The 12,803-nt window shown below is 37.8% G+C and overlaps 1 protein-coding gene across 7 annotated transcripts in view; it reads left to right on the top strand.

Moving 5' to 3' along the window:
* LOC133849395 (teneurin-a) overlaps positions 1-12,803 on the top strand; it is a 348,228-nt gene that overhangs the window by 317,964 nt on the left and 17,461 nt on the right. For all 7 annotated transcript variants that reach the window (XM_062285443.1, XM_062285444.1, XM_062285445.1 and 4 more), the window contains 3 exons: positions 8,643-8,810; positions 9,671-9,863; positions 10,920-12,307. In XM_062285443.1, coding sequence (XP_062141427.1) covers positions 8,643-8,810; positions 9,671-9,863; positions 10,920-12,307 — 1,749 coding nt within the window. The remainder of the gene's footprint in view (positions 1-8,642; positions 8,811-9,670; positions 9,864-10,919; positions 12,308-12,803) is intronic.

Below are 12,803 nucleotides of genomic sequence, written 5' to 3'. Positions count from 1 at the left end.
AAAAGTAAAATATTATTCACATATTTGCCAAATACAATTTACAACTAGTTTGCAGTCAAAAGAGTCAGTCAAAAGTATAATATTATTCACCTATTTACTAAATATGATTTATAACTAGTTAACAGGCAAAAAAAGTTAGTCAAAAGTATAAAATTATTCACCTATTTACTTAAAACTCTATCAGTTCTTTTCCCATTAACCGCTTTAATTAAGCGTCTTAAAAAAAATATGAAGTGCGCGCTAAAGTTTTAATTCGATCAAATATAAAGTTATCTGCTGTTAATCGGACGCACGGCGCGTATACGTAATATCCAATTGCTGCGGGCGCCCTCCCCCAAACGCAATTTAATTAATTTTTTATGCGGCAACAGCTAGAGCAATGACGTCGTCATCGTCGTCGTCGTCGTCGTCGTTGTCGGTGGTCTCTTTAATCTCTTTTGGCTTTACTCCAAATGCAAATTACTTACGTATGAGTAATTTTTCATAATTTGTCAGTCGCCGTGTGCTTCTCTTCTCTGCTCTTCTCTTCTGGGCTTTCTCTTGATTACATTTTGTTAATAGAATTTTATGCGCAGCCAAATACAAAAATAAGTTATCACTTTTTAATTAAATCTTTCACTTTGATGTGACCCCTAGAATCCGTGTTGAACCCAAAAGTCGAGACACAGTCTGCGATTTCGATTTCGATTCTGATTCCGATTCCGATTGCGTTTGCTCTTTGGCCTCAGCTTGAAATGTGAATTTTTGCCTATTATTTCGTTTCTTGTCTCTTATTTTTGTGTTGATGTGTTTGTGTTTGTGTTTGGGTCACTTTAGCCTCTGGCCACAAAATTCGCTTGCAGCTGGCAGCTGACGTCTCAACACAGCTCAGAAACAGAAAACCACACGAAATGTTCTTGTTGTTTAGACGTTAAGCAACCGCACAAGTTGCTGCTCATTAATGTGACGACATTTCCAAATCGATTTCTACCTCAAGAATGCTTCTTATAATCATTCGAGTTTCGCTTCCCTTCAACAAAATTTAGCTGTAGACTAAAGAGTTGAAATTACATTCAATTGCATTTCATACAATACAAATAAATAATATTTCAAAATAAGTGTTATCCAAAAATATAAAATATAATTGAAAAATTGGTATTTTGGTTACAGATTAAATTGACACTTTAAATTACTATCGATAAATTTGAAAGCAGATAGATTTAAATGACGAGCAATAATTTAGTGAAATACCCGAACATCTATAAATTACTATAGACTTTAGAAATTTTAGATTAGAACTGCAGATTTAAATCTAAATTATATTTCTTGATAAACATTTATTTAGCAAAATCATAAAATTTCATTTCTGCTGCTTTATTTTTAACAGATTTTGGTTACAGATTTAGTTGACACTTTAAATTACTATCGATAAATTTGAAAGCAGAACTATAGATTTAAATGACGAGCAATAATTTAGTGACATATAAGAATATCTATAGATTACTATAGATTTTAGAAATCTTAGAGCAGAACTGCAAATTGAAATATAAATTATATTTCTTGATAAACATTTATTTAGCAAAATCATAAAATGATTTCTGCGGCTTCATTCTGGGTTTGTATATCGATTAGTCGATTAGGTTTTACTATTGACAAATTTTAAAGTATAGCTACAGATGTAAAAATTTTTATTATCCTGCATTATTTTATAAAGATTTAAATGAAATTTCTGAGGCTGCTTATCTGACATTAATAATGCTTGTATATTGATTACTTAGGTGGCTTTTACTATCGATAAATTGCAAAGCAGAGTTGAGTTGAGTTAAGTCGAAAACATGTTGCCATGCAGCCAGCCACATTTAAATGTCATTCGCTTTGCTTCGCTGCGCATTTCGGCAGTTTGCTTGATAATTTTAAATCAAAAACACACACACAGAGAGGGAAAAAGCAGGAAAATGGCAAAATAGAAAATGGAAATTGTAGATAAAGATAGAGATGGAGATGGAGAGAGATAGATAGGGAAGTGAAGCGAGGGAATCCAATCCAATTCAATCCAATATATCTAATATAAATATTTTTGCAGTTGTTTTTGGCAAAAAGGATTTCCGTTATTCACCGAGCAAAGGCAACAGCAGCAGCATCATTATTGTTCTTGTTTTGACATTTTCTTTTTGCATGTGTGTGTGTGTGTGTGTCTTTGCTGGCCAATTTAAATAAACATTTCGCACCCGCTTTCGTCGTCGCTGCTGTTGCTGATTTTATTATGTCGCAACAACAGCAACAACAACAAGCTTGCCACACAAATAAAATCTGTGCAACAGACAGACAAACTAACTGTCTGATGATTATTTGTATTTACTTTACACACACACACACACACACACAGAGACACAGACAGCTGCACACACATAGACGAAGTTGTCGTCGCTTTGCTTTGTTCCAAAAAGTGTAGCATACTTATGTGGGCGCTGCTCTTCGCTCTTCTCTTTCTTCTCTGTTGCCATGGGCTACGCTTTTGCTGTGTGTTGTATGTTTGCTCTACGTTTTTACCTACTGCGCCATAATTTCTCATTAGCCCAGTGGCCGTTAAATGCCGCTAACGTTGACCATTTTTCACAATCGTTGTTGTTGGCTACACTTTTGGCTGCTCGCAACTCGCAACGCAATCAGCAACAACAACGTAAACAATTATAAAAACACAACTAGCAACTGTCTCTCTCTCTGTGTGTGTGTGTGTGTGTGTGTGTGGAGCTCAAGAAAACATAAAATCACAAACATGTCCTGATTTGCTGCCTTTCCTTTCTCTCTCTCTATCTCTTTCTCTTTCATGTCCTTTGCTGCTCATATAAATTCCTCAGTTTTTGTTTTTTTTTTTCTTTCTGCTTCTTTATTTATTTTTATTATGACTACTTTGTTGTTTGTTATTCTTTTTTTTTTTATGTATTCCTCCTTCCTTTTTCCTCTTCTCTGCTCGTATTTTAAAGTTTTCTTTTGTGCTTGTTTTCTCTTACATTCTTACTTTTAGCTGCGCAATAATTTCTGTTTATGTTCACATTATTTTTAGCTCAATATACGACATGCAAGGAGCGTGGGCAGGGACACGGTGGGGGGGGAAGCCATGTGTTTGGGCTTATGCAGCTGCAAACAGTGCTCTATAAAATTAAATGTGCAGCCTTCAAAGCCTTGGCACACACATACACACACACACACAGTGAGCAATGAAATTATTGCGCCATTGCATGCTATAAACTAAATGCAATTGCTGCGCTTCATCGCCCCTCCTTCGTCCTTCGTTTTGCCAATCATTTGTAAGCCCATTGTGTGTTCGATAAGGTCCCTCTGCTGCTATTATCTGGTACAAGGTGATAAAAGAGCCTTGAAAGCAAACAGAAAGAGAGAGAGAGAGAGAGAGAGATACAGATAGAAAGAGAGCTGCATCGCATCAATATCAATAAATGAGAAGAGAAGCAGCAATAATTGAAATTAACTGAGCAAAGTCAACGGCCAAAAGTCTGGCAGATGAATCAAGAAGCGATATATCCAGCAGTAATATCTGAAAGTTCATTGAGAATATTTACTTCAATGAGAAGTGATGTCGCAAGTGAAACAAGTTTCATGAGATATGTGAAGGAAAAGAAATAGAAAATAGAATAAAACAAATAAAACATTTAAAATTAAAATTAGCAAAGTCAATGTAAAAGAATATCGCAAGGGAAGTATAAAATTCGAAAAGCAAAAAAGTAAAGCTTATAAAAGTGAGAATCATTGAAGGAAGTTCAATAAGAAATATATGATAAAATTTATAAAAAAAAGTTGAATAATAGAACAAATAGAATTCACACAAAAAGTTTAGTAAATTCAATGAGAAATATTTTTACAAGAGAAGCAAAAATTAATAGCAAAAAGATTATAATTAAAAATACGAGAAGTTCAATGGGAGTTGTTTGATAAAAGTTGTAAGGAAAGTTTAATATGGAAAAGAAATAAAGTAAAAACTATAAACAGTTTATGAAATCATTGAAAGAAGTTCAATGGAAAATTCGTTATAATATTTATAGAAAAGTTGAATAGGAAATAAAAAATATTTTGAAAGAAAAAATCATTAAAAAAGAATATAGTAAAAACCATTAACACATCATGCTTTATAGCTAACATATATACATATGTATATTGAGCATATTTCAAAGATCACACTCTGCGTTGACATACTTTTTGGCACCACTGTGTTTGGCTGGCTGTCGCTTTTAATGTTGTTGCTCGTTTGTTTTTATGGCTTTGTATTTATAATGTTCATTTCGATTCGATTCTATGCCCTTATTAAGCTCTTCCCTTCCCTCCCCCCCATTTGACACTTTTAGTGACTGTTTGCTGTTTGTTGTGTGTGTGTGTTAAACCCTTTTACCCTGTAAAGACCCAGAAGAAGGGTCTCTTCGCAACAGGTCAGGGAAAGCACTTGATCCGGCTTTAGCTTTCGCCATTAAGTGTAGTAGCAAAAGGCGATAGGTAAATAAGCTGCAGCTGCTTAGCAGTCGGATTAGAGAAGCAAAAGCAAAGGTACAGCTAAAATAGCAGTAGATAAGTCGAGAAACAGCTGAGTTGAATGCCGTTCTAATGTCTTCTTCCCACTGTGCAGTTTACCCTCTATTTCTGTCTCTCTCTCTGCCTCTGATGCACTTTTTCCGTTACTTTGCATTCGACGCGTTCTGTTTTAATTCGATTTTACTGCTAATTTTCCACTTTCAACTTTTCTTTTTTACTTTTTCTTACAGCTGCAAATTTCATTGTCTTCTTTTCTGTTTAATCTCTTCTTAGTTCTTATTCTTTTTCATTGGTTTTCTTTATGGTTTTGTAATTCGTTCAATCTTCTCTTAAATGTGATCTATGATCTCGCTCATCACTTTCTCAATAGTGTTTTCTTGTATTCTTCAGTTTTCCTAGAACTTCTCTTTAAATTCTTTCCTTGTCTTCTCTATAATTTCCCGATGACTTCTTCCTTATACTTTTCAATAATTTCTCTTTAATTTTTTCGTTTGACTTCATTCGTTGATTTCCCTACAACTACTTTTTGGCTTATTCCCTACACTTCTCTTTGCCTTCTTCCCTGCTTGACTTCTCTTTGAATTCTTTCCTTGTCTTCTATATAACTTATCGGTGACTTCTTTCTTAGACTTTTCTATAGTTTCTCTTTGACTTATTCCTTTAACATTTCTACAATTTCTCTTTCACCTCTTCGTTTGGCTTCATTCCTTGACTTCTAGACAGCTTCTTTTTGACTTTTATCCTTGACTTCCCTACAACTTCTCTTTGGCTTCTTCCCTTCACTTCTCTATGAATTCTTCCCATCTTGACTTTTCTATAACTTCTCGGTGACTTTTTTCTTAGACTTTTCTATAATTTTCTTGTGACTTCTTCTTTTGACTTCCCTTTGACGTCTTCCCTTAATTTCTCCATAAATTCTCTTTAACTTCTTCCCTCGACAACATTTTCCGTTGACTATTCTGTGAATTTTTCCCTTTTTGAATTCTCTATAACTTCTCTTTGGCTTCTTCCTTCGAATTCTCTTTGATTTTATCCCTTGACTTCTCTATAACTTCTCTATGATTTCTGCTCTTGTTGACTTTTCCGCAACATTTCTTTAGCTTCTTCTATTGAATTCTCTACAACTCTTTCTCTTTGACTTCTCTACTTTTCTCATTGATTTCTTTCCTTGACTTCTCTGTAACTTTCCTCAACCCATCTTCTGTCTTTTCGCACTATATTCCTAACTTCTTCTCGCTTTGCTACCTTTGCTTCTCTCACTTCTCTATTTGCTTCTCTCAATTCTCACTTTGCTTCTCTCACTTCTCTATTTGCTTCTCTCAATTCTCACTTTGCTTCTCTCACTTCTCTAGTTGCTTCTCTCAATTCTCACTTTGCTTCTCTTGTGCAATTTCATGGACAAAACTAATCATGATCATTGAAAAGCAACAACTGTAGCGCATTTTGAAGTCGACTTAGTTGACTTTACTTTATAAAAGCATGTTACATGTTGCTCCCTTGGCAGAGTTTTCTTTTCGATTTTGTTCGTATTTCTCATTTTTCATTTTTCACTGTTCCCATTTTTATTTTTTTTGTTGTTTTGTGTTCACTCTGCTCCATTTGCTGTTTTGTTGTCCTGTTGTCCTGTTGCTTGTTACAATTGTTGTTGTTGTCCTTTGACATGCATTGTTCTGCTCTTTGTTGTTGTTGCGATTGTTGTTATTATTATTTTTGTCGCCCATGTTGTTTGTTGTTGTTGATGTTGTTGTTGTTGTCGCTCTTGTTGGTGTAGTAATAAAGGTAATAAAAGTCATTATATTGTGCTGCAGGACATTATTGTCGTGGGCATTCGTTCGACTCTCTCTCTCTCTCCCTCTCTCCCTCTCTCTTTCTCTTTCTCTTTTTTTTATTATTTTGCAACATATTATTAGAGTGTGCTGTGTGGGTGTGTGTGTGTGTGTGTGTGTGTGTGCTTGACATTACCATTACAAGCCTTTTTTTTATTGGTTGCAGCGCCTGCCAAATGCAATTCAATTACAGATAAATAAATGGCTCCTGCTTTGCCTCTCTCTCTCTCTCTCTCTCTCTCTCTCTCTCTCTCTCTCTCTCTCTCTCTATGTGTGTGCAACCAACAAGAATTGCAATTACAACAAACAAACAAACAAACAAATAACGCAAATGAAAACAACTTTTTGAAGCGTGACAACATTTAAATTAAATTAGCAAAAATTGTAACAAATTCATTTGCATTTCTTTCTCCCTGTGTGTGTGTGTGTGTGTTTGCTTGTTTATTGAAATGTTTATAAATGCTTGTACCACACACACACACACATCCAAACACACACACACACACACGAACACATCGAACACATCGAAGCGACGACAATAAGGCTTCGACTTTTGTTTATTGCAAAAATTAAATGTAATTATTTTTTCATTTAATTATTTTGCCCACGAACAACAATTGTTGTTGCGACCCACAACCCACGACCACGCCCGCTTTTTCCCGCCCACAATGCAATTATAGAGACGATTGGTGTATTGAAATCGATATCCCGGCAATTTCACAGCTAAATTGCTTGGGCAGGTGTCGAATGCATTTTGATTGCCTGCTTTTGCCTCAATTTGTGGCATGTTCACAGTGCTCCCTCCCCTCTCTCTATCTCTCTCTCTCTCTCGCACCCTCTTCTCTTTCCTCTTCGCACAACTCGTGCACAAACACAATTAAAAATCACATTAATTAAATATTTCCAAAGCAAAAGTTTTGCCATTTCTTAAGCTTTCTGCGCGACTGACTTGCCTTTTGCTTTCCCCTCTCCCTCTCTCTCTCTCTCTGTGTGTGTTGTTGTTGTTTTCCTTTTGTTTTTGCCATCTTGCATCTGCCAACGGCCAGAGCAAAAAGTTTTTCGCAACTTTTCTTACGCCAATGCGAAAAATACTCGGCAAATATAATGAAGGCGCGGCCCTCGCCAATCGTTGGCATCATTATATTTAATGCGGCTAACGCATGACCCCCAAAAGGGGCATCACAACAGTGGGCGTGGCACTGGGCAGGGCAGGGGTTAAGGTCTTAACTTATGCTCTAGCAATTGTTTGTTCTCGCTCTCGCTCTCTCTCTCTCTCTTACTCGCTTGTTGTTGTTTTTGGACAAATCCTAAAGTTTTTCAATTTCAACAAACAATTGAGGCATTATCTTTTCACTGGCAGTCAAAGGGGGTTGGGGAAGGAGGGTGTCAGGGGGCCAGGGGATCTGCATAACTCTCGTGTGCGTCAAACGCAGACGCAGTTGACGTGGGCAGCTGGAGAATGAAGTTCATTAAAATATTAATTTGCATGTTTGTGCCATGAAATTTGCTGCACAACTTTTATTTCTACTTTCCTTTTTTTTTTGTTCGCCTTCTCTCTTCTACTAATGTAAATTAATATATATATATGTGTGTGTGTGTGTGTTTGTGGGCGTGGCAATTACATGTCGCAATAACTTTAGTAAAACTTAACTTTAGCCATTAGTTTAATAGCAGGTTCGTATTTCGATTCGTATAACGTGTATTTATTTCATGGCTTTTGACTTTCGCTTTATTAATAGCTCATTTTAGCTTTAATAAATAGTTTAAAACAAAATGAATTTCATTATATATTTGCCATTAAATCTATGTTTATAGTTGGCGTAGTAATAGCTGAACTTTCTGTTGACTAACTATGAGAGGGAAGGCAATGAAATTGCATGTGATAATACTTATTGACAAAAAAGAGTTTGCCATAATGAAATTGAAGATGACTTTTGGTTGAATATAGAATGGCATTAAATATTAAAGAAGTTTACATTGCTTTGCTCTAAGTTCATCATAAAAGGTTTGAAATACTTGTAACTCTACCATCAGCTTATTTTAATATCATATTTTATATTACAAATCGGTTTTAAGCTATACTTTATAATGACAGTTCTCTAGAAGCATTAAGATATCAATATCTCAAGCATTAAGATATCAAGAAATCAAAAAATACTTTAAATATACTATTATCTAATTTGAATACTTTATTTTATATTTTCCTGCCAGCTTAAAGCCATACATTATGACATTGACATTTCTCTCACAAGCACTATTAACACTCTTCTTCACTTCACTTCTCTGCCTCTTCCACAGGTTCGATGTGCTGGTGAATGGTGGCGGTGCAGTTACCCTGCAATTCCAGCGATCACCCTTCCGTCCACTCACCCGCACCGTTTTTGTGCCCTGGAATCGCATCGTCGTGTTGCCGCCGGTGCAAATGCAGCTGAGCGATGACGATGAAACCACCAGTCGCAACATCAAGTGAGTTAACTGAACTGAATATACTGCAAATATACTAAATACTACAAGTATATACTAGAAATATACTATCAATATACTATAATATACTGGTACACCAACATGTACCACTATATACTGCTAATATACTATAAATATACTACTAAAAGACTACAAAAATACTAAAAACTACAAGTGTATACTAGAAATATACTGCGAAAAATACTACCAGTATACTACGCCAAAATGTACCTTTATATACTACTAATATACTAGTAATATACTACAAATATGCCGAAAATATACTACAAATATACCGAAAATATACTTCAAATATACTACAAATATATTACTAGTATAGTAAAAATATATACTGTTAATATACTACTAATACGCTAAAAATAATACAAATATACCGCAAATATACTGCTAGTATACTGAAAATATACTATTGAAACACTAAAAATCACTAGAAAATACTACGAATATACCACAAATATACTATTAGAATAATAAAAATATATTATTGTAAATTTATCAAAAATATACTACTAGTATACTAAAAATATTCTACAAACATACCACAAATATACTGCTAGTATACTAAAAACATACTATTGAAATACTACAAATCACTAGAAAATACTAAAAATATACCACAAATATCCTACTAGTATACTAAAAATATTATATAAACATACCACAAATATACTGCTAGTATACTAAAAATATACTATTGAAATACTGTCAATCACTAGAAAATACTACAAATATACCACAAATATATTTTTAGTATACTTCAAATATATACCATTAATATACAACTAATATACCACCAATATACTATAATTCACACTCGATTTCAATATAATTTTTCGATACAGGGTCGCACCATTGAATCCGGCATTGACGTTCCTCAACTCGATCCATTATCACACAGCAGACGAGGCGAACGATGCGAGCAAAGTGTGCATGGATCATGATCACGAGAAGCTCAAGCCCCAATTGATTAGCACCTGGATGCCAAACGGTGTGGGCGCCATGCCCGGCAAGCGGGTCATCTTCGCTGAGACGCAGGTGAGTTCTATGTGGCTTAACTAGCGGTAGCTCATCCCGTAACTATCGGTGGGAAAGAGGTGGAGAAGGGGGGGGCGAAGAGATGCCACTCCTAATTAGCGGTCGTGCAACAGAAGCAAAAGCAGCAGCTGGACTCTGCGTAGTTTTAATTAATTTAAAGTTCGCCTTAATGACATTATAACTTTGCATCTAACACAGACAGCGGCGGCACAAGCACACACATTAATTCTCTAAAGCGTGCCACAGAGAGATAGAGAGAGAAGGCAATAGAGAGTGAGAGAGAGCGCATTACATTTAATTGCTGCATTCGACCCGTGGCAGCTGTGGCTCGAGACTCGACCACAAGGCTTAATAACCAACTCACTTAGTGGCAGCGACAATTGTAATGCTCATTCCCCTCTCTCTCTCTCTCCTTCTCTGTCTCTCTATCTCTCTACCACTCCTTCTTCTTTTTTCAGTTCATTTTCCTTGCCTTTGCAAGTTATGCGCTTTTGTTGCCGCTTCATTTTAATATTTCCCTCTTCCTTTTTGTAACTTTTGCTTTGTGCCTCTCTCTTTTTTTTTTCGTCTGCTGCAACTTCCTCTGTCATTTTTAATTGTTGTCTTTCTTTCAGTTGCGCATTTTACTTTCACTCGCTCACTTCCGCAATTTCTTACCTTTGTTGTGCTGCACCTTTCGTTGACTTTTATTTGAGGCCTCAACTCCGATTACTTTTTGCATTAAGCTGCACAACAATCCATTTTTCTCTCGCTCAAGTGGCACTTTTGCTTTGGGAAAGTAAACAAGTGTCGAAGTGTAGAAATATAAATATTTCGAATCATCCGTCTGTCTGTCTGTCCGTCTGTTTTCTTAGCTTTTTCTTAGAAACCACAAAAGCTGCAGACTTGAAAGTTTTGGCACTTGTTCCGTTTGTTGTGCCCATTATTTAACGACCTTACAATCGCAATATCATAACTGTTAAATAATATACTTAATGGGTTTAGTTTTAAGTGCTATTTATCCTTATCTATCCTTACACTTTCTTACCTTTCATTCTTCTCCCATTTCCACAACAGATTGTACAGGAGTCTATACAAATTCCCGGCTCGGATCTGCACCTCACCTATCAATCGTCGCAGGCTTCTGGTTATTTGAGCATCGTGCGCATGCGTCTGACTTCTGAGACCATTCCCAAGACCCTGACTCACGTGCATGTGGGCGTTGAGATCGAGGGTGCACTGCATGTGAAGACCTACGAGGCCGATCCGAATCTCATCCACACGTTTGCGTGGAACAAACGCAACGTCTATCGTCAGAAGGTTTACGGTGTGACCATCGCACGCATCTCGGTGGGTTATCAGCACACGACGTGCCAAACTCCCGTGTGGATCACACAGACAGCGAAGCTGCAGGGCTACGATGTGGATATCTCCGATATCGGTGGCTGGGGACTGGACATCCATCATCATTACAATTTCCATGAGGGAATTCTGCAGAAGGGCGATGGCAGCACCCTGCACATGAAGGAATATCCCCGCACCGTCAAGGTGGTGATGGGAACCGGACTGCAGCGACCTCTGAATTGTCCCGACTACTGCAATGGCGTGGCCAAGGATGCCAAGCTCTTGACCCCGATCGCATTGGCCACCGGGCCCGATGGCAGTCTGTATGTCGGAGACTTTAATCTGGTGCGTCGCATTACACCCGACGGCAAGGTGTTTACCATTCTCCAGTTGAGCGCCACTCAGGTGTCGTATCAATACTATTTGGCCGTCTCCCCCGCCGATGGACATCTGTACATTTCGGATCCGGAACGTCATCAAATCCTGCGACTACTGCGACTGGAGAAGGTCAAGGATCCGAGCATCAACAGCGAACCGGTTGTGGGCAGCGGTCAACGTTGCATTCCCGGCGACGAAGGAAATTGCGGCGACGGAGGCGCCGCTCTTCAGGCGCGTCTCTCGCATCCCAAGGGACTGGCGATTGCCGCCGATCGCACCATGTACATTGCCGATGGCACCAACATTCGTGCCGTCGATCCCAAGGGCATCATCCACACCCTGATCGGACATCATGGACATCACAATCACTGGAGTCCCGCACCATGTTCGGGCACCCTGATGGCCAATCAGGCCCAACTGCAATGGCCCACCGGCTTGGCATTGAGTCCGCTCGATGGGTCGCTGCATTTCATCGATGATCGTCTCGTCTTGCGTCTGACTTCAGATATGAAAATACGTGTTGTCGCGGGCACTCCGTTGCACTGCAGCAACAATGGCCAGGACAATGGGCGAGCGAACAAGACGGCAACGGACAATGTCCTTGGCACTGTTTTAGCCATGGCCTTTTCACCCTTTGGCGATTTGTACATCGCCGACAGCGATTCGCGGCGCATCAATTCGATACGTGTTGTGGACACTGCGGGCAACATGCGTTACTTTGCTGGCAAACAAGAGAGCACCGGGTGAGTCAACTTTGACCCAATTATTCGAGTATTTGCATTTTCGGCCAGCATAAATAATACACAGTTGGCACATTTTGTTGTTGTATCGATTTGTCGTCAGCGTTTACTTGATTAAAACGCTTTTCAAAGCGAAAGCGGACAGCAAATTAATTGGAATCCCGAACATTTCCCCATTGGCTGTCACAACAAATTTGTGCATACAATAACATATGCGCATGTGGGTTGGTCACACTGGAACTTGGACTATTTGCATAGTTTAGTTTAGTTGACAACAGTGTTGGTTAAAAAAACAGAGTTGCAAAAGCAAAGTGACATCAGTGTTAACAAATGTTGCTTAAAACAGTGTTGCAAGAGCAAAAGTGATCTTTTCAACAGTGTTGCAATAGCTGACAACACTTGTTAACGGCGTTTGCGAAAAGTGCACGAAAATACGATTTAGGCATGAAACTTTAGGTGTTGAAAAATGTGCAAATCATAGCATCATTTATACTCGCAG

This window comes from Drosophila sulfurigaster, chromosome X (assembly GCF_023558435.1).
Source record: "Drosophila sulfurigaster albostrigata strain 15112-1811.04 chromosome X, ASM2355843v2, whole genome shotgun sequence".
Classification (NCBI taxonomy): domain Eukaryota; kingdom Metazoa; phylum Arthropoda; class Insecta; order Diptera; family Drosophilidae; genus Drosophila; species Drosophila sulfurigaster.
The sequence above is the reverse complement of the archived record's forward strand: the minus strand, read 5'-3'. Positions and strand labels throughout refer to the sequence as shown.